The following is a 27831-nucleotide window of genomic DNA, read 5'->3' as shown; positions in this document are numbered from 1 at the left end:
ATTGAGACTATGGAAACAATAGTAGTATATTATTATTTGTTTAATAAATTATCACTAACTAAAACATGCAAAATAACCTAATATTATTTGTTGTGCAGCTCAACAAGTTCGGCACACTGCTGGAGCTAGATTACAAAATTGTTTAGCCAAACTTTAATCATTCATTGATATTAAATATTTAAAATTAATCCGCATTATACCAAACTGGCTATAGATTATGAGGTGGAAACTAATTTTCACATGTGTTGCTAAAGAAAGAGGGTCAGAAGATCAATTTAATAATCAGGAGATCGAACCAGAGATAGCCTTCTTATCTGGCGAGGATCACTGAATATCAATTATTTTTAGTTTGATTGATAATAACAGTAAACAAAAATATACTAATACCAGTCTAATTCTTACGTTTAAGATTAGAATCAATCAATTTAAACATCAAATTTAATTCACTAATCTTCTTTAGAACATTAACATTAAGAGGAAGACACCAGTATACATTTCCTCTCTTCTTGACTCTTCTCTTTTCCAAGAAGTTTTCAAAAGAAATATTTATTAGTAACCATCCATCAACGACTTACGACTTCGTCGACGGCTCATTCACACACATTCGTTCCTAAATTTCTTGAACAAGGAAACAAAAATAGCAAAAATCGACAACTATAGTTTGAAATCATTATTGATTCTTCTCAAGACTTTACAGTTTGAAATCATCATTGATTTTACTTTTTTCATTTTTGCCAACTATACATTGTTTACAAACCTATTTTTTTTTTTGTTAGTTACATTTTCACTGAAATAAAAAAATTACTCAATTCCTTCGTACCAAGAACATATATATATATTTTTTTAATTCAACAATAGAAAACTCCGTCAAATAAAATAAAATAATACGTTGAAAGTCGTCGTTCAAAGTTGGGTTATTAATATATTTTTATTTCCATAAACAAAAAAACAAAAATACACTCGTTCCTCTTCCTTTCCATAAACTAAAATCCAATGTATATAAAAAATCACACATCAAAATTACACATTTCTCTTTCAAATTCTTCTTACAAAAAAAATCTTAATTCTTTCATTCTTTTTTCCTTTTTCCACTCTCTAAATTTTTTTTTTACATAAGATTTTTTTTCATTTTCAGACACAGAGAAGAAACAAACAACAACACAAAGTATGACAAAGCGTCGCGGGAGAAGAAGATTACATCTAAGCAATATATACGCATTCAAAGGTCGTAAATCTAGTTTTCAAGAAGACCATTCTCAGATTGGAGGACCTGGTTTCTCACGCGTCGTTTACTGTAACGAACCTAACTCTCCGGCGGCTGAACGACGCAACTACGCCGGAAACTATGTCCGGTCTACTAAATACACCGCGGCTTCTTTCATACCCAAATCACTCTTCGAACAGTTCCGTCGCGTCGCTAATTTCTACTTCCTTGTCATCGGAGCCTTATCCTTGACTTCTATCTCTCCTTATAGCCCCGTTAGTTCTCTGTTACCTCTCGCCTTCGTCATCGCCGTGAGTATGGTTAAAGAAGCTATCGAAGATTGGGGTCGTAAAAAACAGGTCTTTAATCAAAATCTTCAAACTCTTTGTAAAAATTAAAACTTTAAACTTTTTTTAATTAAAGTTTTGATTTTTACTGATTTAGGATATAGAAGTGAATAACCGGAAAGTGAAGGTTCACGACGGGAATGGAATATTCCGGCAAGAAGAGTGGAGGAATCTTAAAGTCGGAGATATAGTGAGAGTTGATAAAGACGAGTTTTTTCCGGCGGATCTTTTGCTTTTATCGTCGAGCAACGAAGATTCGATTTGTTACGTAGAGACGATGAACCTTGACGGAGAAACCAATCTGAAAGTGAAACAAGGTTTAGAAGCGACTTCATCTGTTTTACATGAAGATTCAGATTTCAAGGAGCTAAAAGGTGTTGTGAGATGTGAAGATCCAAATGCAGATCTCTATACCTTTGTTGGAACTTTACATCTGGAACAACAGAGATTACCATTGTCGATTCAACAGCTTCTTCTTCGTGATTCCAAGCTTAGAAACACAGAGTATGTTTATGGAGCTGTTGTCTTCACTGGACATGACACAAAGGTATTAACTTTAAAGATCTCTTCTTTACTTTGTTTCAGTTAAGATTTGTGCTGAGTTTGAAAATTTTGAAAACAGGTGATTCAAAATTCAACTGATCCACCATCTAAGAGAAGCAGAATCGAGAGGAAGATGGACAAAATCATCTACGTGATGTTCGGTGTTGTGTTTTTGATGTCTTTTATTGGTTCGATTGTATTTGGTGTTGAGACGAGAGAAGATAGAGTGAAGTCTGGAGGAAGAACTGAGAGATGGTACTTGAGACCAGACGATGCTGATATCTTCTTTGATCCAGACAGAGCTTTTCTGGCTTCGGTTTACCATTTCTTCACCGCGGTTATGCTCTACAGTAACTTCATTCCCATTTCGCTTTATGTCTCTATCGAAATCGTTAAGGTTCTTCAGAGCGTTTTCATCAACAATGACATTCTTATGTACTACGAGGAGAACGATAAACCTGCACACGCTAGGACATCTAATCTCAACGAAGAGCTTGGGATGGTTGATACGATTCTATCTGATAAAACCGGTACATTGACTTGTAACTCCATGGAGTTTATCAAATGTTCTATAGCGGGAACTGCGTATGGACGTGGTATAACTGAAGTTGAAAGATCCATGGCTATGAGAAGTAATGGTTCGACTTTGGTTGGTGATGAGTTGGATGTTGTGGTGGACCGGTCTGGTCCTAAGATCAAAGGGTTTAATTTCGAGGATGAGAGGGTTATGAAAGGGAATTGGGTTAAGCAGCGAGATGCAGCGGTTTTGCAGAAGTTTTTCAGGTTGTTAGCTGTTTGTCACACGGCTATACCTGAAACTGATGAAGCCACTGGGGCTGTCTCTTACGAAGCTGAGTCTCCTGATGAAGCTGCGTTTGTTGTCGCGGCTCGTGAGTTCGGGTTTGAGTTCTTTAGCAGGACACAAAACGGGATTTCTTTCCGTGAATTGGATCTTACATCAGGGAAAACAGTTGAAAGGTTTGTTTTGTGTTTCTTATAATGAGACTTCTTGACAGTTTCTTGATGTAAAAAAACTAACATTCCTCTGTTTTTTTACAGGGTGTATCGGTTATTAAACGTTCTTGAGTTTAACAGCGCGAGGAAGAGAATGTCTGTTATTGTGCGTGATGAAGATGGGAAGCTTCTGTTACTGTCCAAAGGAGCTGACAAGTAAGTTTTAACTGACCATCTTGAGAGATTATTATACATTCTTAGGCTTTTTTTTGTTGAGGTCTATTGACTTTTGTGGAATCTTGTGTTATTGTGTGCAGTGTAATGTTTGAAAGACTTGCAAAGAACGGGCGTTATTTCGAAGAGAAAACTCGAGAGCATGTTAATGAATACGCAGATGCAGGGCTAAGGACATTGATACTTGCATACCGCGAGGTTGATGAGAATGAGTACATAGAATTTAGCAAGAACTTCAATGAAGCTAAGAACTCTGTGACAGCGGATCGTGAGAGCTTGATCGATGAAATCACGGAACGAATGGAACGAGATTTAATTCTCCTCGGTGCTACTGCTGTTGAGGACAAACTTCAAAATGGGGTATTGCTCTTTTAAGACTAAAGTTCTTAACAGATTTTTTTAAAAATGTTTTGGTATTTAGGTCGAGTATAGGAGGACTATAACAGGTTTAACTTGATTGTGGTTTAGGTTCCGGATTGTATCGACAAGCTAGCTCAAGCAGGGATCAAGATTTGGGTTCTAACCGGAGACAAAATGGAGACTGCAATCAATATCGGGTAAGACTAAGTAACAGAAGGGATAAAGATTTTTGTTTTTTTGTTCGTATGTCTGAATCTATACATTGTTCTTAGTGTGTTTGTTACACATTTTCTTACATTTTTTTACGGAATCTCTGCAGATTTGCTTGTAGTTTACTAAGACAAGAGATGAAGCAGATCATCATAAATCTTGAGACACCACACATCAAAGCATTGGAGAAAGCTGGAGAGAAAGATGCAATTGAACAGGTAATTTTTATATTTGTAATTCAAACAGTAATATGTCTTCACTATCTTTTTAATCGAGGAGATTGATATATGGACCGACTGATGTTTATAGGCATCGAGAGAAAGCGTGGTGAGGCAAATGGAAGAAGGGAAAGCTCTACTCACAGCATCAAGCAGCTCGAGCTCTCAAGAGGCCTTTGCGTTGATCATTGATGGGAAGTCGCTAACTTATGCCCTTGAAGATGATTTCAAGAAGAAGTTTCTTGATTTAGCCACAGGATGTGCCTCTGTTATTTGCTGCAGATCATCACCTAAACAAAAGGCACTGGTAATGTCTTTTCCCACGGAAATGGTTTTTTTTTACTGGCTCTAGTATTGCGGATTTATTAATAGAAGATTTTTGCTTTCAGGTTACGCGGTTGGTCAAATCTGGAACCGGCAAGACAACTTTAGCGATTGGAGATGGAGCAAATGATGTTGGAATGCTTCAAGAAGCGGATATTGGTGTTGGAATCAGCGGTGTTGAGGGAATGCAAGCGGTTATGTCTAGCGATATAGCCATTGCTCAATTCCGTTACTTAGAGCGACTCTTGCTTGTCCATGGTCACTGGTGTTACAGCAGGATCTCATCAATGGTATACAATTTCTCTCTCTCAGAAACATTCTCCAAATAAACTCTATGCATTTTTCTCTAACCTGGCTTCTGTTTTGGCTCTTGCAGATTTGTTACTTCTTCTACAAGAACATAACTTTTGGTGTCACAGTGTTCTTATACGAAGCCTACACATCCTTCTCTGCTCAACCCGCATATAACGACTGGTTTTTATCGCTTTTCAACGTCTTCTTCTCTTCGCTTCCCGTCATTGCTCTTGGAGTTTTCGATCAAGATGTCTCAGCTCGCTATTGTTACAAGGTATATCCAAGCATTACCCTCCATAAACCCTACACAGAATCAAAAATTCCTCTGATACACATCACTGAGTGAAGTTCGTTTTCCGTTTTATTTGCAGTTCCCATTGCTATACCAAGAAGGAGTAAATAATCTTCTTTTCAGCTGGAAGAGAATCATCGGATGGATGTTCAACGGAGTCTTTACTGCGCTAGCCATTTTCTTCCTTTGCAAGGAATCTCTAAAGCACCAACTCTACAACCCTAATGGCAAAACTGTCGGCAGAGAAATCCTCGGCGGGACAATGTACACTTGCCTAGTCTGGATCGTCAATCTCCAAATGGCTTTAGCCATAAGCTACTTCACTTGGGTCCAACACATTGTAATATGGGGCTCAGTTGCTTTGTGGTACATCTTCCTCATGATCTATGGAGCCATGGCTCCTAGCTTCTCCACAGATGCTTATAAAGTCTTCATCGAAGCCCTAGCTCCAGCTCCATCATACTGGCTCACCACTCTCTTCGTGATGTTCTTCGCTTTGATCCCTTACTTCGTCTTCAAGTCAGTTCAAATGAGATTCTTCCCGGGATACCATCAGATGATTCAGTGGATTCGGTACGAAGGTCATTCTAATGATCCCGAGTTTGTGGAAATGGTTAGACAGAGATCGATTCGGCCCACGACTGTTGGTTTCACGGCTAGAAGAGCCGCAAGTGTACGGCGGTCCGGTAGGTTTCATGAACAGCTAAACAAGAATTTTATCGCTTTCTGAAGAGAGGTAAAATAGAAGTTTCTCAGTGTTTGTGCATATGTACTTCAGTACTTGTATATATATATCAGGGGAAAGTTAGGGTTCTTTTTTATATGTTGTAATTGCTTGCCAAAAAAGGCAGATTAAAGGGTTCGCTACACTCATATTTATTTGTACGTAACATGTTTTTTAAAATGTCGATTACGATTTGTTATTCTATTTATAAGTTCATTGTATATATAATTGATACTACACCTTTTGCTAATACTACATTTACATATACATGCTAAACAAAAGGAAAGTAATATTTTACACTGCCGATCACTACTGAGACGCTTGTTTACAATACACAACCAAACAAAATAACAAATTCGATGTATAATTATAGATTAGAATAATGTAGACAAAAAAAAAAATGGGAGATTCTCAAAAATAACACAAAAAAAGTTTTTTTTCCAAACTTAGTAAAACATCTCTAAAATTCTAAAAATAGCACTAATTAATCTTTTAAAATTAAATTCTAAATTCAAAATACTAAATCCTACCCCTCAAAACTATATTCTAAATGTGAAGTTGAGAACCCAAACATAAAAAACAAAATTCTAAAAATTAATTTTAAATATTTTAATGTATTAAATTATGTTATTTTTGGAAATTTATGAAATGTATGCTATAGTTATCAATATAATTTGTTTTAGTGCTATTTTAAGGTATTTCTCAAAAAAAAAATTATAGATTAGAATATTGCAAGTAGGCAAGTATTGATCAGCGAAAGTTATAGATTAGAATATTGCAAGTAGGCAAGTATTGATCAGCGTTATTCTTTTCGTCTTATGTATTTTATATCTTGTGTGTATAAAACTATAGTGTACTATTAAGTGCTATTGAGTTCGTTTTTTTGGAGAGACAGTCAGAAAGAAAAGAAAATACGAGAGAGAAAGAGCAAAATAGGATCATCAGTTTTCGAAATACTTATTCTCTGGCTACCACGTCACTCTCGATCGTATCAACATGCAAAAATTAAGTTGGACATTTTTTCGCATGATTGTCAGTAGGCTAATTTTTGTCCATTTTCTTAAGGACTCATTATGCAAAAATTTAATCAAAATTGTGATTTTCCCAAATTACAAGCCGTAGCTCCATCTATAGTCCATCAACTTGTTGGAATTGGCAAAATCACCTCGATGGAGAGTAAAAGTTGTAGTTTAGATAAGTCCAACTTTGTGAGTGCTTGTAAATCATAGACATGATTATACCCCAAACATGTCTTATAACAAGTGCAATAAAACTTAAACAAAAAAATAAAAATAACAAGTGCAATAAAAATCCTAATTAAGTGATGTTAGATAGATTGAGTCAATATTGTTTTTGATAACGTGATCTTAAGTATCATTGTTAAATGTATTGGAACTATCAAGGATAACCTCGTTCACGAAAAAAATCCAATTACTTGAGTCTAATTAACTCCTTGGCTACAAGAAAGGAAAACACATGTGGAAAGAAGTCGGTCTAAGATGCGTGAGAATAGATAGGGACTCAGAGGAATGATGGTACTCGAGTCAGAACGGAATTAGTATAATCCCATATCACTTTTTGGGTAAAATTTGCATTTTGGATAAAAAGAGTTCAGGTAAAAAAGCTTAAGTTTGTTTCCAAACAAAAGCAATGACAATATATACTAATTTCCTTAGTTTAATTACCATCCTGGATGTGTAGTGGACATTAGTCAATACACACTAACAAGTGATGCTTAATTCCACGCAATCAGTTTAACATGTCATGTCACTTGGGCTTTGTAAGCAATTGTTATATAAGAAGTGGTATAGTATATATAATGTGTTTGGATGAGTGTCTAGGTTTCAACTTTCAAGAGCACCTATTCTTGATCTGGACCTGGACTTCAAATTTATTCTCGATCAAGGTGAATTTGTCATTCCAATTAGAGGGTCTCCTTCTTCAAAAACATAATTAAAATAAGGCCATGATTGTATTAGTAGTTTTTGGGTAAATTTTGATTTTTGTTTTTCTAAAAACCAGTTTTACAGCCTTTCAAGATTTTACAAAATTGGATTCTCTGAAAAATGGGGAATCAAGTTTTTGAAAGATTTAATCCATTTTCAAATAAAAACCAAAAATCCTTTTATATTGGTTTCTCATTCTCTTCTCCACGTGATTCTTTTTCTTTCATTTTTCAATGTTTATTTATTTATTTATTTTTTTTTTAAATTTTTTTAGCAGAAACCAAAAACCAAATATTTAAAAACCAAAAACTAAAATCTAAAAACCAAAAGCTAAAACCTAATTTAAAAACCATTCCATTCATGGCCTAAAAATAAGTAGAGGCTCTAAAGACGGGCAGGGTTGTAGTTTAACATGTCATGTACACTTGGGTTTTTTTGTAAGCACTTGTTATTTACACTTTTGGGTTGTTCACAGTACGCCACAATGTTTACAAAAAAAAAATGCAAACAAAAATAATATAACGGTAATTGCAATTTGCTTTGCTTACGGGGACTTGAGGTAAATTCCAAAAGATAACCAAAAAAATGAAATTGACATGTATGGGGTTTTATTTGCAAACCTGAACTCTTTGCACGTCATTGTCAACATTTCAGTCATTATGTGTTATTATAAGAAAATCAGAGGAAGTTTCGCTTTTGATTTTATTAAAGTTAATTTTTTAAGAAAAAATTATAAATAAATGATCTTTTTTCTAAAAATTTAGCCATATACACTTTTTTTTATAAAAGTTTGGTTAAATAGGTTTTATTAATCGAAAATAGCCAATTATACCCTTAATTATTTTTTCAGATAAATTTTGTTGTTTTGGGGCTCCATCAAGTGGGCCTAATTTATTGTTTTGGGTTTTGACAAATTAAGAAAAATTTCACTTTGTCGAGACAAAGTAAGAAACTAATTACGGTAAAATTTTTTTTCTAAAAGGGCTAATCGAGACAAAACCCTTCCGCCGTATCTCACCATCGTCACCATCTCGTCGTCACCATCTCACCGTCGTCTCTCACCGTCGTCACCATCTAACCGTCGTCTCTCACCATCGTCACCATCTCATCGTCGTCTCTCTCCATCTTGACCATCTCACCGTCGTCTTTCTCCATCGTCACCATCTCTCTCCATCTTCACCATCTTCCGCCGATTCGATTTCTTCACCGTCTTCCGCCGTCTATCCATCTTCACTGTCTTCCACCTTCTATCCATCTGCTTCTTACTCGTTTTGGTGGTCTCCTCTTCACTATATCAAGCTCAATCCAGTTGAATTTTTCTTCTCCATTGCTCCTTGTCGATCAAATTGGGTATGTTAATTGTGTTTTTTTTTTTCATGTTTAAATTTTGTCCTTGTTTAATCTCGATTTCAATCTAGAATTGTCTAATGATAAGTAAATTATTAAATTTTCAGTTTGGATTTCTCTTAACCATGACTCCATGTTTATCGAATTTGGTATGTTTAATTGTGGAATTTTTTTGGGAAATTTTAATTTTTATCCTTTTGTAATCTCTTTTTCAATCCAGAATTCAAATGAACATCAAAGTTGTTTATAGAACATCATAGTTTTAGATCCGTTTAGCATATTGACCATATAATTCTTGATTTTTTTTGCATGTTGATTATTATTTTTTGTATTCTATTGACTTTAAAGGAAAAATTGTGTACCAGGATTGATGAAACAAGATCGATAAAGCTAGTTAACAAGAACAAGAGTGATCCGTTTAGTATTCTATTTTTTTTTTCAAGTTTCTGTTAGCAGCTAAATGATTAGTAGTCATAGTTTTCTTGTTCTTTAATCATACTTTTAGTAATCTGTTTTTTTTTTGTTTTGTAAAATTGAAGTCTCATATCTTTGTTGATTTATTTCAGTTTTGGCTAATTTTTACTAATTCATTTTTTACTTTTTTCGGCAGGAATGGAAAAGAAGTACCCTAAACGGCTTATGGAAGATGGAAGCGAGCCACAAGTTGAGCAGATAAATAACACTTGTCGAATGTCAATCTTACACAAAATCAAGAAGGCATTACCAGAAGAGTATGAGATTGTGAAGGGTGATCCAGTTTTCGCATCTGTATTTGCATTGTATGAGAATGGTCTTGGGTACTCAGCTCGGTTGATACACAACATCATGTGTAGGCAGTTAGTGACTAAGAGAAGACATGAGCTGTGGTTTGTGTTTGGTAAGAAGCCGCTTAGATTCTCAATGCAAGAATTCCATGCAGTTAATGGTCTTAAGTACAATGCCGATTTCAGTCATGATTCAGAGAGTTGGACAAATGATAATGGGTTTTGGAGCAAATTGTTGAAGAGAGGTGGTATCATTACCATTCAAAACTTGATGAAGACCCACCTTGAAGCAGCTCCATCGTGGAGAAAAAAAAGAAGATAGAATTCGGTTTGTGTATGTTTGTGTGATTGCTGGGTTGGTAGTGGCTAAGGATGAGAAGAAAGCTATACCACATTCATACATCAAGCTGGTCATGGATCTAGAGAAGGTTAGGACTTATCCTTGGGTCTTGTAGCTTTTGACCATTTAGTTAGCTCTATAGTGGAAGCAAGAAAGAAACTGAAGAACCCCATTAGTTACATCCTCAATGGTTTCTCATATGCTCTTCAAGTTTGGGTTATGGAAGCCATTCCTCTCATTGGACAACTTATGGGAGAGAAGATTGACACAGAGATTACAGTTAGCCGAATCTCTAATTGGAAAGGTGCTGCTAAAGTATCATATGATGAGCTCCTCCTTGTAGAGAAATCAATTGGAAACAAGGTCAGTTGACTTCTTCTTTTTTCTTTTAAGTTTAAATTCGAGTACGTTGAGTTTTTTTTAATTGGTTTCTTTGTTATTGTTTTGTCAGGATGTTGTTTATCCATGCATTTCCTCTACTGGAAACTTTGATGTATTGGAGTCCATTGAATATTTGAGGGGTGATGAAATTAAAGATTGTGAAGTGGACAACTTGGAAGCTTTGATCAGATCTGGCTATGATTTTGGAGATCATATTTGGGAGAGTGGCGAAGGATATGGTGTGGAAGATGATAACATTGAGGATGTTGGTGTGGAACAATCTCAGACTGTTGGAGGGGACAATGAAGTTTCGGTTGGAGAGGAGAGTGGTGAGAAGCAAGCTAATATCCCAGAAGTGTCTAGCTTGAAGAAGAGGAAGAAGAAGCAAGTTGACCATGGAGCAGAGACACGGAAAAGAATGGTGCTATCTCAGAGAGCATCAACTTCACATTGTTCATGTGGAGATGATATGAAGCGGTTCTTTAAGGAGTTAATTGACTCTTCTTTCAAGAGCTTCACAGAGACCTTTGGGGAACGATTGCTAACAATGGAGAAAGATGTATCAGATATCAAGGCCTTGATATCCAGACCAGCAGAAGTGGATCCTAAGCCAGCAGTAGTGGATCCTAGTCCATCACGAGTGAAGCCCAAAACTTCGGTACGTAAGAAGTAGCTCAATGCCTTGTTCGATTGTAATATGTTGTGTGGTCTTTCCTTTTTGTTGTATCCTTGTTTGTATATGTATGTTGTAAACATAAATTATGTGTTGTAACTTATGTGTCATAATTTATGTGTTGTAACTTTAACTAAAGCCTTTCATAATTTTTTTTTTGACAGGTTGAACTGTTTGATTTAGATAATCTGTTGATAGACCTCAATGTAGATACACAAAACTATCTAAAGAACACAGTAGGACACTTATCTCAAAAGTCTGTTGTGACCGGATTTGATCCTACACTTAGTCCCAAAGACGCGGGTAAAGATGAAACGGATGCGGTGTTGACTTTAGTTTCTGATGATCTATGGAATGGTTTCGAAGAGTGGAGTAGGCATCTCGAGTACGTGATTCAAATATTTTTATATACATGTTATGATTTATCAATTTTTTTTTTGTAATCTTACAATTGTTTTACGTTTACAGAAGCATTCAACTGGATCCAACTTTACTTGATCAAGAATTGTTTAACCGAGTCATGATGTGCTTCAAATGGCTTGGAAACGAGGTACGTGTCAATCTTTTTAAATATTATATATTATATTCTTAAAGTAAGACAAACCTGAGTCTTTAAATATTTACAGGAAATGGATGCAATGATGTATATTTTTCGGGAGCATACATCTTTAGGCCGCCTAGAGTTGGATCGTGTAGGTTTCATGAATTGTCAGTTTAGCGAGCACGTCAAGGCCGACTATAATAAGTTTAGATCGGCAGGACGAACCCACACTTGGAATCACTTTTTGTTAGAGTATGCCAAAGGTGAACTGCCATCTCATGGAAAGACAGGAAAAAGTTGGGCTGTAGATTTGGATAGAATTTATGCACCGGTCTTCATTAACGGTAATCACTGGATCTCAGTTTGCATTAATTTCAGACTAAGAACAATTGAAGTCTTCGACTGTAATCAATACCAAAACAGAAGACACGTTGAGCCATTCGCTAATGTCATCCCTCGTCTTGTGAAGGAGATTCACAAAAAGGTTGATGGAAAAGCTCCCTTGTTGACTCCATACGAGATCATCCAGGTTCGTATGCCACCTAAATTAAATCGTTCAAGTTGTGATTGTGGAGTTTATGTCCTGAAGTATATCGAGTGTCACATGCGTGATCTATCTTATGAGTTGATTGACGATGAAAACATCAAGCAAGCTCGTTTGAAGTTGGCAGTCGATCTTTGGTCAGCAGCAAAGGATCCTGTGCTAGTGGAACGAATGAAAACTTATGTGCGTCCAGTGTATGCGGCTGAGTTTGTAGACCTTGCCTAATTTTTAAGTGTCTTTATGATTGTTTTGTAAATGATGGTTTTTGATGCTTTTGCTTGTTAGACCAATATCAGACTCATTAGTATTAATCCTTGATGGTGTTGATTTAGGACTGACTAATATGAGACTCAATAACATACGGTCCTAAACATAACAACACAAAAACATATCCGATTTGCCATAATTTAAACATATCAGATTTAAACCAGCTATTGACCCAAATTTAAATGTTGACCCGATGTAAGCATACCGATGACCCGGTTTTTAATTCAATATTAAGGAAAAAAAATAAAATTAGGGATCTTCTTTTCCAATAATTGATCTTCCTCTCCAATACTCTCTTCTTCTTCTTTCCCGATACTTTCTTCTTCTTAAAATTAGGGATCTTCTTTTCCAATAATTGATCTTCCTCTCCAATACTCTCTTCTTCTTCTTTCCCGATACTTTCTTCTTCTTCATCGTAAAAACTGATAGGAGCCATGAGCCAACGTTCTTCGGCTGGATCGTCAGGGTTACCGTCGAGAAGTTCTCAGGTTGGAGTTTCGTGTAGATGCTGGTGTGGTGGAGAGATTAGAACCTACACCTCAAAGACGGAAGAGAATCCCTGTAGGAGATTTTACAGATGTGTTGTTGGTGTGAAGGTAATTTACTTTTATCAGTCCTTATTCATCACAATAGCTGAAATTTATTAAATATTGTAATCGAAACAATGATTTTAGGAGAAGAAGGAGAAACACATGTTCCATTGGGTTGATGATGCTATTCTAGAGGAGATTAGGATGGTTGAAAGCAAACAAAACCAACTCTTAGAAGACCTAAAAAAGATGGTAACAAACAATGTGGAGCTCCAAAAGGAGATGGTGAAGGAGATGGAAGAAAAGATGGAGAAGAATATGATTGAGATCATCAGGCAAGAGCTAATGGTTGCGAAAGAGAGTATGGAGAAGTCGAACAAGCAGAGGATTTGTGTACTAATCGTATTGGCAGTTTCAATGGCCTGGCTTTATAAGAAGATGATATGATGTCTTTGCTTTCTGTATTTTGTTGTTATGCTTAACACTTTTTGTTAGTCTTGTTTTTTGTACTCTGGTTTTAATGAAAGTTTGATTGAAAGAAAACACCATCAAGGAATTTCAAAACACATGAGTACTTCAAATGTCTTAAATCAACACCATCAACGAATTTCAAAACAAATGAGTCTATTAATCGAAAATAAAAACCATCAAACACCATCATTCATCACAAAGCAGCTGCCGTGAAATCAAAAATTCAAAAACAGGAATCTTAAGTTGATGCACAAACCATTGTTATATCACGATATCACAGGTCGTTCTGTTATGCCCTTCTTTGCCACACCGCGCACACTTATGTCTCTTTGACCCTTGTGAGTTTTGTGATGATTTTATCTTGTCTTCAGCGGATTCATATCTTCTTTTTCTTCGCCGTCCTGGATGTCTTCTTGTTTTTGGTGGTCGAACTTTTGCATCTTCAACATACTGTGGGACTCGCCATTCTTCTTCAGGAACACCTATTGGATTAACAGTTTCCTCATATTGCGATCTCCATGCAGTAGTTGTATACACATCATCAGCATAAGGATATAGATCCTTGCCTATATCAAAAGCTCCTTTTATAGCATGTCTACAAGGGAGTTTTTGGATGCTGAACTTTCCACATGAACAAGTCCTTCTTTCTAAGTCAACAATGTAGTCTACTCCATTACCTTTAACCTGGATCTGCGATCTTCTCATCAAATAACCGTTCATGAATTTACCTTTTTCTATTCTTCTTGAAATCTTTTTCTCCACCTCAACAGTTAAAGGATTTTTATGCTTTGCACTTAACTCTCTACTCTCATAAAACCAGCGTGTCATCATTTCTCTGATGCTGTCTAACAAAGGAATTATTGGATACTCTCTGGGTGTCCTCAAAGCAGCATTAATTGATTCAGCTGCATTGTTGGTGTTAATATCATACCTATAACCCGGAAAATGACAGCGAGCCCATTTTGTCACATCGGCTTCCTCTAGATAACTTCCAATAGCAGGACTAATATTGTTAATTTGCCCAAACTCTTTCTCAAACTCAGCAACTCTATAAGCTTTTGATGCTTTTGCAACCTTACCAGCGACACCTCTTCCCTTATGATATGTTATCACATTGCTAAGCAAGTGGTGGATGCAAATACCATGTTTAGCCAATGGATAGATGTTTCCAATTGATTTAGCAATCGATGTATGTCTATCTGACACAAATGATAAACCTTCTTCATCAGCTATAACCATCTTAAGTTGCATAAAAAACCACTCCCATGAACAATCATTCTCAGAATCAGCAATTCCAAATGCGATTGGATACAAATTGGAGTTACCATCTACAGCTGTAGCAACTAGGAGAACCCCTTTGTATTTATTCTTCAAAAAATGTACCATCAACTACTATCACTTTCCGCATTGACTTGTAGAACCCTCTTGTTGATTGACCAAAAGAAATGAATAGATATTTAAATCTTCCATCAAAGTCAATTTTATAATTCGTGAACGTACCAGGATTCGCTTCTTGTAGCATGTGCAAGTATTTTGGAATCTTAGCATAACTTTTCTCAGGAATTCCTCTAACTTCGTTAACTGCATACTCCCGAGACTCCCAAGCTTGGTGATATGTTAGCTCGCAGCCGTACCTTGAACGAATAATATTAACTATATCATTCGGTTTAGGACCTTCCTTCACGCCCTCATAGCTTTGCTTAATGAGATGTCCAATTGTTCTTGCAGATGGAGTCCTACAAAATGAGTTTTTTTTGAAGGGGCACATGTATGGTTACCCACAAACTTGTTGATTTTGAAATATGTAGACGTTTGTAAACACTCAGCCCGGAGACGCCAATTACAAGCACTATCAATGCAGCGTATACACCACCATCTCTTATCAGATTTTGTAATCCTATAGTCGCAGTTATATTTCATTGCATACATTTCCATAGTAGCCTGTAAAGCTTCCTTACTGCTGAAATATTCACCATTTTTTACCATTGAATCTTCCAACTTTAAACCAGCAGCATCACCAAGATTAGCATCAGTAGGCTTTTCTAATACATCATTAGTCGGCTTAGGTGAATTCCTTGAAATAATACCTACTGATTTTCCCACATCAACTTCCACATTACAACCATCGCTACTATCAACTGACAACTTATTCAAATCGAACTGGACTTTACTCCTATTGCCATCAACTACTCTTTTGAATGTAACACACAACCGAATCATGTTTATCTTTTTCAGATATGCAAGAAAATTATTCATACCTCTATTATTTGTCAATACAACAGGAGGACAATCAACTTTAACCTCTGTGGGTAGATAACTGAATTCCACATCAAACATATTTTGCTCTATTTCATAATCTTCTGAAACCATCACCTTCAACTCTTCAAGAGATGTAGTGGGTTGCAAAGTCAGTAATCTAGCACGTTTTTCTTCATCATCAATAAATCTCCACTCCTTCTTGGCATCCAGTGTCCATACACCACAAGTAACATAGATTTGTATCATAAACAGGTAAGTGAAAGCTTTTGTGGAAGGTGGAAGAGATGGTGACCGATCACGTTAAGGTATAATGTCGATTTTTCTTAATTTGTTTAGCTTCTAAATAATTTAGAATATGTATTCTAGAATATATTAGAACAAATCTAAACAATAATTACGAAATCTTAACCATAAATTAAGAATATTTAAAAAATATTTAAAAAATATTCACTTTCCTTATTTAATTTATTTTCTTTCTATTTTTAGGGTATTCTAAGGTTTACAGATTACAAATTCTAAAATTTCTATGATATATCTTCTACTTCTTTTAGTATATAGGGTAAAACGTAGAAAACGAATTCTGAATTGAAGTAGAATGAAGAAAAACGTAGAATTCATATTCTTAATTTTGTAGAACAGACAAAATTCAGAATCTGAAATTTTTAGAACAAATTTTCCGTCTAAACTTCGTAGAACATGTACAAACTGTAGAATGAACAATCTAAATGTTTCAGAAAGAGAAAAAATCGTAGAAAGTCTATTCTAAACAATTTAGACCAGAAATCAGCAAATTACAAACTGATTTTTGACATCCAAAACTTTTTTTTTTCAAATTTTTTTTTACACAGTTGTATACTAACATGGGTTTTCTGTTTGTTGATTGGTTCAAACTCCTAAAAACTTCACTATTTCTATTAGTAGGGGCATTTTCGTCACAATTGACAATCTTAAAAAAAAGTGTAGATGGCCAAATTTTTAGAAAAAGATCCTTTATTTATGGCCAGAGTGTAATATATATAGGATCATGGATGTTTAATCACTGGTTAATATATAGGATATGCATTATTCGTTCACATTGATTCATTACTTGAATAAAATAACGTTTTTCTTGTTGAGTTGATCACTATAATAGTAAAGGATATATTCAGTGAGATGGTGTCTCTTAATTGTATTGTCCCTCTTTATAATTTTTACACGATTAAATTACTCTTATCGTTATATTACTTTCATAACGTAATAATGTGTTTTGCTTCCTATGCTCATGACATCATGTTCAATTTTTGTGTGTGAACATATTATAAAAGTCAAGAGACATTAATTATTCGTAGTGGTAACTTTATTAGAGTAACAAAAAAGAGAATGGTAAAAAATAGAGAATAGAAGAAGAAGAAGTGTGAATGCATGTAAAAAACCCATGTATCATTACTATTTTTTTTTTGTATTTTATGCGTCATCACTTGCAGAACCCAAGTTGAGTAATCAGAAAAATATCCAAAATTGATCAGTGTGGGTGAAACTTTTAAGAAGTCGCTCTGTTTGATGTATATATCACATAATTTCTTGCATTTTCTTCTTCATTGCTTATCGTTCTCTCTATTCTAGCTCTCTAGCTTCCTCACACGCTTTTTTTTTGGAAAACACAAGAAGGAAAAAATGTCTTCAACGTGGAACGATCAGATGATCTTGGCCTACTACCGATCTGCGGCAAAACACGGAGAGAACATGATACAAAGGATTGCTCAAGATCTCCAAGTAGCTGAAAGTGAAGTACAAAGAGAAGCACAAAAGCTCCGAAACCCTAAGAAGAAGAAGAACAAGGACGGAAAGGGGAAGAAAAAAGCTTGAAGAACAAGTAAGGTTTATGAAACCACCATGCTTTATCTATCGTTTATAAGGTAAGAAAAACTCTGGTTTTATGGCTAAAAAAAGTTTCGACTGATCATGATATTATATATATAAGGTTTGTATATGAAGGCTTTAATTATGGTTTGATTTGAATACCCGTACTTAATTATTATGGATTGTATTATGGTTTATGGTTTATGAATGAAGAAGACTGGTACTTTATGATTGTATATGCCTTGGGGGGGGTTCCGTTTGATATTTTTAATTACTCGCATACTTTATGGTTTATGATACAGTAAAACCTCTGTAAATTAATACTCTATAAATTAATAAACACTATAAATTAATAAATTTTGCTGGTCCCAAGTCGGGCCAGTGTAAAAATTAACAATATTCGATAAGATAATAAGATAATATTTTTTTCGAAATCTCTTTATAAAATATGGTCCCAATAATATTATAAATTAATAATTATGTAAATTTATATATATATATATATACTGATATAATAGTGTATGTTTCTCTTAAAGCTCAATTCTATAGAACAATTGTAATGTTGTATTTTCAACCTATAATGATATCTCTAAAATATTTTATAACATGTCATACAAATAATTAAATTTAAAGTTTTAATTTTTAGATATGCATCATTTACAATTTGATAATTTGACAGATTATTAAAATAGGAAAATTGATATTATTATTCATAGATTTGAATTTATGTGTCTCATGTGTATAAGTCAATTTGTCTATAATATTTGTAATTTATTGTAAATAGTGCTTTCTAAATATTACAAGTTCAATTCTTAAACCATAAAATTTATAACATCCGAAAGTTTAATCTTATTTTGCTATAATTGTTCCAATTCATAATTTTTTAAAAAATAAACAATTAAAAATATATCTATAAATTAATAATTATTAATTTACACTATAAAATAATTATTATTAATTTATAGATAAATTAATATCACTATAAATTAATAAAATGTCTTAGTCCCAACATTATTAATTTATAGAGGTTTTACTGTACTTTCATTTAGTTTTTACTATATGGTTTTCTTGGAGTTTTCATATATGCAGCTCTTGTTAATTAATTTCATCTTACTACGATCGACTTAATTACAAGTTAAAGCCTTCTTCACATAATATAGTATCAAAACAAATGAAAAATTAGGGTTTTTTTTTGTTCTGCTCCAATTGAGAGTGAAATTCAGAGGATTTGCTTTAGAAAATTGGGTTTGCATTCATATAACTTGCCGGAATTGTGAAGTCCGACGACGTTGAAGTCGGCGTTTTTCTACAGTCCAAACCGATGAACGAACACGGACCACGGAGACGGAGGTGTGGTGGCCAAACCAGATTCGAGACCAAAAGTAAATTCCTACGCTATTACAGTCCAAAGTCAAAAAGTTGCCAGCTTTAATTTTTTGCTCACGCATATAATTAAGAAGTCTCTCTATAATGCAAGGCCGCTGTATTTGGCTTTTGATGAGGTTACTGATAAAAAGCTTGAAGATTTTATTTGCCACTAAAGAGAGAGATAGAGACGACTCTTTTATTATTTAGTAAGGTTCTGAAGTTTCTCGACTTCTCTTAGTAAGGTTCCTAATTAGTTACATACTTACATTCAACTTACTTTACGTTGTGCTTCTTTTTATTGGATCTATATGTTAAGGAAGAATAGCTCCCGGAACACCCATCCCATTAGGCTTTATATAGTCATGTTATGTAATCTTCATGGTGAAGAATCATTGATCCTAGATTTCTACAGCTTTTCTTGGGTCATGAACTGGTGGGCTTTACATTATGCTATATCAGCCCGTACGAGTAAGCCAAGCAAGAAGGACAGGCTCCCTTGATCTTCTCTGTGGCATCTTTTGCATTCATCCCAAATGATCAAAGATGCAATGAAAAAAAAAGTAGTAGTTTTGAACAGGGTCCCTTTGCACATGTTAGGCTAGCTGAGAATATATAAGCACTCGAGAACATCACATCTATATATATATATATATATATATATATATATATCTTTGGTATTATGTTTGATTATACAACCAATTCTTGATGGAAAAAAAATATCAAACACAACTAAATATATAACGGAAATCAAAAGAAAAGAAGGATAAGAATGAATGATGGAAACCACAAATGTTTGTCTCTTGCAAGAGTAGGATTTTTTTAGATATGAGAGATCAAAGTCGGAATATAAGCAACTTTTCTGTAACCAGAAGGATGTCGGAAAACTAAACGGAGAGACTTTGTTAGGGGATCATATTTTACCAGACTACGAGATAAGCGATGTGAGAGTAGGATCTTCTTGTTCTTGCATACCGCTACGGGTGTGGATGGAACCATATCCTTCTGGCTCCAATTAAATTGATCACGACTCTCAACCCGAGAAGAAGGACAAGAAACCAAGTCTATGCTAAACATCTTCTCCCATGTGTTTTCTAATGGTTTCAACTTCCAAAACCTCTTGGATCATCGTTTGGTGCTCCCTTTTTGACACACGCAAACTATTATCCAGAGTGCACATGTCAATACTATGAGGATCTGAACCAGCAATCGCCGGATTAATCTTAGGCAGTAACCGGAATGTTTCGGTATGAATATCAAAAGCAACTATTTCCATTCTTGCATTATATGGTTCCGTGAACCAATAGATCGACCCGTTTGCAGATGCCGGCTTTTGGTCATGAAATATCCGATGACTTGGAGTGCAAGACAAGTACCTCCAGGCATTTAACCTAAAGTCAAAAACCTCGCACTTTGTAACTCCCTCGTTTGGACTCGAGATATCAGCATTGTATTTATTAGAATTATATAACCACACTAATTTGTAATCCATGGCCTTCACGAATGCTAGATGAAGGATTGATTTCACTTCTACATTCCATTCACGGTCAGGGAGGTTTAACTTGTGGTTCAAAATCTGAATCTCAGCCGGAGGTAGCTGGCGGAACCACTGTGTAGCCGGATTAACTACATATAAAGAATGTGATCTTGGTGAATGGATGCAGAAAAGGCCATCGCAGCTTTCCGAAATGAAGACAAAGTGGAGGAACCCTTGAGGGAAATTAAGACGAGTAAAGGATAGAAGAGAAGCCGATTCCAAGCAGAATGACCTAAAACCAATGTCGGTGTCTGGACGAAGCCCTGGTCCTCTTAAGGGGTTTTCTTCGCTGACGACCATGACCTTGGGATGATCCACGGAGGCTTGCTTAGCGATCTTCAAGTGTCTCTCTTCAAAACTTCGAGACTCGATCGTCGATCTCCATTGTTTTGAGAGAGACTTGAGTCGGATTATGGCTTTCACGGGAAACCTTAAAAAAATTTCCTCTAGGATGTTTGGTAAGGAAGATGGAGCCTTCACTCGCTTCTCTCTGGAATGTTTAATCTCTAGCTAATGGAATAATACAAAAAGTCTTTCGTATGTCAAAACAAAAATCTTGTTCATCGAATTAATATAGCCCAAGAGTATATAAAAATCTCTTATAATTAATTCTCAAGATCGCGTCACACTTGGAAATAAATTAATATCAATTCATAAATGAAACTAAATCAACCATTTATATATCTAGATCCCTCAATCATAATCGAATCCACTTTTCCATAAGTAAGGTTTTATATTTGGCTAAGTTTTAGTAAGTAATGGGCAAGAAATACCATATTTCTATATTAAATATATATGCATGCATGTATTCCATTTTTTTTTAACTCATATATATGATCTCGAGCAAATTTAAACCTCAAGATTCACTTTTTTTTGAAAAAAATATTATTTCATAAAAAGTACACAATCTCCACCGCTTTTGAAGATTGTGGAAAAATAACAAATTTTAGGAAACAATAGATCAGACACGCATTAAAATTTGATATACTATATCTTTCTTTTAATTTCTAGTAGTTTCGTTCTACCTTTTTTTTTGTGTTATTTTTGTTTAAAATTTGGTTCCACCGCTTTGGATAATTATTAGTGTCAAGATTAATTATGTATATTTGGCAAATATTTCTCCCAACAGTCACGGCTTTTGACGTACGTAGGAGTAGCTTTTTAAAGCTAAGATATTAACCATTGTTTTATATTGGCTCTCATCAAGTTCGGTCGCAAAAGAGTTTTCATCTGGTGGCTTATTTGTTTTGATAGATTTTATACTATCTATCTCTCGGCTTCGTTCCTGGGAGGCGATCGATGAAGGTTAATACTTAATAGATGTCTCTTGGTCATTGTCCTCATGGAACCTCTACATAGATAGACAATGTGGTGTTGTTGATAAAAATGATTAACGTAGATATTATCTGAATTAGACCAGTGTTGTAAGTTGGTCCCACCGAGAGTAGTTTTGTTATGTTTGTGTCCACTTGTCATATGTTAGTTGGCTTTCTTTTAGCTACCTGAAAAAAAAACACAGCTCTATGTTTTTAATTTCTTATAACATCGATTTATTAATTTTTGCATTTGTTCATAACTTCATCATATAGAGAATTTTTTTTTTTTATCAAATTCAAATAAAAGTTTTATCGGTAAAAAAGTGAATCTCAAAATGTAAGTTAATAATGAAATCTATACTAGTATTTTTGCAGCACTTTTTGCTTAAAAATATATTTTTGAGAACATTTACCAATGAATGCTATTAAATACTTATATTCATATCCAAACAAATTTGCTTAACTCTCTCCACTATCCTTATAAGCAAACACAGTTAAAATTTTTTTAATATCCATATATATAATATTCTACAATTAACATAATTTTTAGAAATTTTATTCCAGATTAAAAAAAAATTCTCCTATCATCTCTTTTTGATTTGAAAATTTAAATGTAGGAAATCATCATATAATACATAAATTTAATAAAAATGTATATTTTTCTACATATATTGTGATTTGAATTTTTTTAAATGAACATATATTATTCAATTAATAAAAAATGTATGGTCAACATACATACTGTATATAGTAAATTTATTGTATATAGTAAATTATAAAATTTTAATAAGTTTATTATTTATAAATAATATATCTATACTTAACAAAAAAAAAATTATGAATATTTAAACATATTAAATTTTCAAAATAACACAAACAAGATATATTACATGACAATATTGAATTGATAATACTAAAAAATAAAATATCATTAATATTATATTTAATATGGATTAAATTCTTATTAACTATTTTAACAACACTAATATAAAATATATCGAATCATGATTTAATTAAGATTGTATTAAACAAAAATTGTTGTGTGGTATACCACATATAATATATAAACGTTGTGGTCATTATTTAACGCATATATCAACGTAGTCTAGTGGTAATGTGTTTGGTTTTAATCACCAATAAATTCGGTTTCGAATCCATGCTAGTGTCGTTTTGGTATTATAAATGTGTGTGATTGGAAATTAACGGCCGTCGACCTCTGTTAAGTAGTGAGCTGAAATCCACCAATAATTTTTGACACTGATTTTATCTATCATGTATTTTTATTCCAACCGAAAACTATTATGTATTAAACATCTAAATTAAAATAACTTAAGTTTTTTTAAAGTTTTTTTCCGATAATTAAAGAGATAGCTATCAATAATCCATGTGTTTTCCATAAAAAAATTTCTCAAGAAATGGAGGATATCTTTGGATTACTAGTGCATGGCATCGACATGATTGGTTCAATTTCCGGCTGATATTTACATCCACAATGAGCGGTATCTTGTGCACTCTATATTTTTCCGCGCCAATTTTTTTTTTGCTATATATTGTATCATTTTATTTAATTATAGGTTTGGTCCAAAGATACATAGGTGCAAATAAAGAAAATTTGCGTTATATTTTTAGATTTCTATTAATATTATCAATAAGTAAACTAATAACAACAAATGTCAAATATCTTATGATATATTTGATCTTAAAAATATATATTGTGAAAGATCTACATCTCCATCTATACATCAAAGTATGCCTCCGCTGAATTGAGAGAGATTTGAGCTCGCACCAGTGACGTAGACCCATAGATCATGGAGCAAATAGGGTGGGTAGGCCCAACTGGTCAAAAAGCAAAACATGAGCCATATATAAGCAAAACACTTTTTCTTTATATACAAATTATAGACTTGAAATTTGAGACGTTAAACCAAAGTAATGTTTATTAGCTTTATTAAGGTCCTCAACAATCAACTCTAACATCATATTCTCCCCATTTTTCATTAAGAATTGAGGTATTTGAACATCATATTCTCCCCATATTTCATAAGCTTTGAGGTATTTGAGGATCAGTTTTATCATCCCGCCCAAAGCCAGCCCTTGAGCCAAACATGTCAAACATATACTTGCGAGCGAAAATAATATACAACAAACTCATTCACTAGAGAGTTTGGACCATATAGCTATATTTTTTTTTACTACAAAATAATAACTATAAATTATTACAAATTAGTAACAAAAATTTAGTTAAAATATATTGTAGCTAATTGGTTACTAAATGTAGCTATATAATGATAAATAGTAACAAATATTATTTGTAGGAGAATGCTACACATTTAGCGATATAACTAGGAGAGTTACCCGCACATAGTTATACGCACGCTTGTGCGGGCAAGAATTAAATAGAAAAAAAAAATCTAAATTAATTGTCCAAATTTTTAAAGTAAAGTTTTGTTATTTTTAATAATGTTGAAAATTCGTTATTAATTTTGTATCTAAAACTCTAAATTAATAGTTAATAAGATGTTTATTATAGTTGTCTATAATATATATATATATATATATATATATATATATATATATATATATATAAACTTTTAATTAAGATTTGGAAGCCCATTTGTAAATTTTAAAATATTTAATGAACCCAATACATTTGTTAGGGATAATTTAAATTAGGTTGAATAATGAGTTGGGCCAAAATATTTCATAGTTTCGTGTAGACGATTGAGATAATTTAAGAAAGCAACCCATAAAAGGGTTTCTAGTACTTGTTCATACAAACATTCAAAATAATTTTAAAGTTTGCATATACAAAAAACGTTTTCAAACTAATGTGCCTTCAGATTAAGCCCATGAAGATTAATCTTGATGCTCCATGATATGATTTATGTAATAACGTCCAGCAAATTCAGAGCTACAAATATTAAAACACATTCATAAGTTAAACCCTAGCATGGTACACTACTTGATATTAGTGAACATTAAAAACTTACATTGCCTTGTGATGCTTAAGTCCTTTAAACTCCGGTTTTATAAAGATCTTGGAGGAAGCCAATGTGTTTACAATACACGGTTCACCTAGGGATGTTTAAAGTGTTATAAAAGTTTGGTAAATAAGTATACAACCTAGACTTTAGAATTTGTTAAATCTAGTAAGTGTTATTAATAGTACATACCTTCATACTCTCCAACCTTCCAGAAACGCAGTACACAAAACACCGGTTAAGTTTGATATGTGAGATGGCATCCAGATGACTCCCATGAAGATATGAAAAGGTTAGCATAGTAATTTATTGCACGACACTTTAGAGTTTCATTCCTACAGATGAAGATACTTGTTACATTCTTTAATAAAGCCAAACTTATAAGTCTTAGAATCAGTAAAGGTGGAATAAATGTGTCTTACCTGCCATTTAATAGTGTCAAAATAACTTCATTACCACCATTTCCATTTCCATTTCCATGATTTCTTCTGTCCTCCACAGCTACTACACATCCGCAAACATCTATTTTTGGCAAAAAGACAGGAATTATCTTTACAATGACTGTCTCCAAAGCTTTTTAACATTCACATGTAAGTATTTTGCTAAAAAGTTCATTTTGTACTTTTCTATTGGAGGGACCAATACACAAAGTTCCAAAATTCCTAAAAAAATTGCTAGATTAATCAATACAAAGATAGCAATAACCATATTCATGTAGTCTAACTTAATCAAATTACAAAAAAAATAGAAAAACGTACCGAAAGAGATGTGATGATTGATTCTTCCACGATATATATCATCCAAATCTTCGAATCGGAAGTAATTTTTGGAGTTGATTGATTCGAGCAGGGTCATGGTTGAATCATCCGTAAACTTGATCTGAAAAGGATGATGAGTATTCCTTTCCCCGAATGTTGGATTGATGATTTTGAAAGACCTAATATCATACCATTCACCTTCATCAATATACTTCCGCAGCTTTTTAAGTGTAGTTGGCACAAAGGCCACCTCAATTGTGTCACCCTACAAAGTTTGATAATCATTGTGTAAGTAATCTAATATATAATCACTGTAAAAATTCCAAATATAAGTAGAATTGACATTCGATTAGCTTCTCTAACCTTTTCGTCCACCAGAAGAAGAATACGTTTTGTGATGAATTGCCTGACATGCCAAGAATTTAAAACCTTGGCGTGGATATACCAGTTCGTTCTTCCCGGATGAAGATCAGAAATGTAATCGATTTTATCAAATTAGGTTTTCTTTACTGTTTCTTCTCTGTTATCGAATACGAAAAGGGGCTTCTAGATTTGTAAGAATACAATCAGTCACGATTAAACGTTGCGTTTTAAACGTTTTAGTGTCTCATCTTTTTTTTAAACTATTTTATGTTATTTCTATAATTATAATATCAGAACAAAGACAAAGTTTATAGTTAATATATATGATACAAATTTAGAATTTAAATGTGTTTGCGAATTGGTAGTTAATATATAGACTTTATGATACAGCTAACAATTATATATTTTCAAACAACATTGTTAATACTAATAACAAAAATGGTTTTATTCAGTATGAAAATCTATATCCTAATTTCATAGAATCTTATCATCTGAGAATTATGGCAAATTTAAAATGTTGAATCAATATTTTTTGGTTAAATTTTCAAAACATCTTTGATCTTTTATATTTGCAGTAGTTCATATGCTAAGACATTTTTTTTTTGTAACATTTCATATTTAATTAATTTTTCATTTTTTTAATAATAAGATGAATAGATAATAAAACATTTATAGTAATTCTCTATATTTACAAAATATAGATTGAAATTTTTAAATCCAATTTCAAAGTTTTATTGGAATGTTATAGTCCATTTTAAAATTTAAGTCCAATTTACATCATTAATTTTGTTTTAAGCAACCCATAAATGTTATTTCTTTAAGAACATTGTACTTCTTACTACAAAAATTGTACTTGTTACTACAAACATTTAAATCTATTTTTAATTTTGCATTTACAAAAAGTTCATTAATCCACCGTTACTTCATTTCTGATTCCATACTTTATGGCTGAGTCCCTGATCTCTCACCTTAATGCTCCATATAATTGTTTACGTAATAACGTCCAGCAAACAGTCAGGATTAAATGTTGCGTTGCGTCTTAATTGTTTTAATGTCTAATTTACCTATTTTGAATGATTAACATTTTAAATATTTATTATTATGAATATAATTACAGATTTAAGGTAGTTTTTATAGTCAGTAGATATGATGTAAAATAATTTTTAAAATGTAGCTAAGAGTTTGTAATTAAATATTCATTTTATGACACAGCAAAACTATATATTTGCAAATAACATTGTTGTAACTAAATTAAAAAGTAATATGGAAATTGTAATAATATGTACTTAGACCATTTACAATGTATCTATCAATTTTTTATAATTAAAAATGAATAAATAGAAATTAAAAAATGGTTTTCTCCAATGAGAAAGTCTATATCTGCCTTTTAAAAGAAGTAATGTTATTACCAAAAATAGTTAAAATGTTTAGAATCTCTAAAATTTCTTTATTTTAAGAGAGTAAATGAAGTTCAAATCTAAATAACCAAAACAATTTTCCAATTACAATCCATAGTTATACAGTCTCAAAAACCTCTTTGAAAACAACATTAAGTGTTTTATTCTGGCATTTCTCATCTTTATCTGTAATTAACACCTTCAATCCTTTTCTGGTTGTGACTCGTGAGAAGGCAACATAAAGTTGTCCATGTGTGAAAAGCGGTTTCGGTAGAAACAATCCAACATGTTCTAGAGTCTGACCTTGACTCTTGTTTATAGTAATTGCAAATGCCACGGTAACAGGAAACTGTCGTCGCCTCATACGAAAGGGAAACTTTGCATCAGGTGGACTAACATACATTCTAAGGATAAGTACTCTATCACCAACCTTTTTTCCTGTCACGATTCTTGCTTCGATTACATGATTGGCCATTTGAGTAATAATTAGCCTCGTATCGTTACACAA

General features: G+C 33.4%; 3 protein-coding genes and 1 pseudogene across 3 annotated transcripts; 3 read left to right on the top strand and 1 right to left on the bottom strand.

Moving 5' to 3' along the window:
* Positions 1–511: 511 nt before the first annotated feature.
* LOC104772140 (putative phospholipid-transporting ATPase 11) lies at positions 512–5908 on the top strand. The gene is made up of 11 exons (XM_087508441.1): positions 512–1563; positions 1649–2098; positions 2174–3072; positions 3154–3264; positions 3366–3642; positions 3751–3839; positions 3962–4070; positions 4162–4377; positions 4460–4684; positions 4771–4962; positions 5060–5908. The coding sequence occupies exons 1-11, from the start codon at positions 1168–1170 to the stop codon at positions 5708–5710; spliced, it is 3615 nt and encodes a 1204-aa protein (XP_087364567.1). The 5' UTR covers positions 512–1167; the 3' UTR covers positions 5711–5908.
* Positions 5909–9609: 3701 nt separating this feature from the next.
* Positions 9610–12465, top strand: LOC147946607 (uncharacterized). The gene is made up of 6 exons (XM_087497184.1): positions 9610–10009; positions 10217–10464; positions 10553–11140; positions 11320–11540; positions 11624–11705; positions 11782–12465. The coding sequence occupies exons 1-6, from the start codon at positions 9610–9612 to the stop codon at positions 12463–12465; spliced, it is 2223 nt and encodes a 740-aa protein (XP_087353310.1).
* Positions 12466–12941: 476 nt separating this feature from the next.
* On the top strand, positions 12942–13484 carry LOC104778705 (uncharacterized protein At4g04775 pseudogene; annotated as a pseudogene).
* A 285-nt stretch (positions 13485–13769) lies between these two features.
* Positions 13770–14354, bottom strand: LOC104778704 (uncharacterized). Its single transcript, XM_087495158.1, has one exon. The coding sequence runs from the start codon at positions 14337–14339 to the stop codon at positions 13770–13772; it is 570 nt and encodes a 189-aa protein (XP_087351284.1). The 5' UTR covers positions 14340–14354.
* Between the last annotated feature and the right edge of the window lie 13477 nt (positions 14355–27831).

The sequence above is a fragment of the Camelina sativa genome, chromosome 3 (genome assembly GCF_030686135.1).
Source record: "Camelina sativa cultivar CO46 ecotype springtype chromosome 3, ASM3068613v1".
NCBI classification, from domain to species: domain Eukaryota; kingdom Viridiplantae; phylum Streptophyta; class Magnoliopsida; order Brassicales; family Brassicaceae; genus Camelina; species Camelina sativa.
Note: the sequence above shows the minus strand (reverse complement) of the source record. Positions and strands in the feature narration are given on the sequence as shown.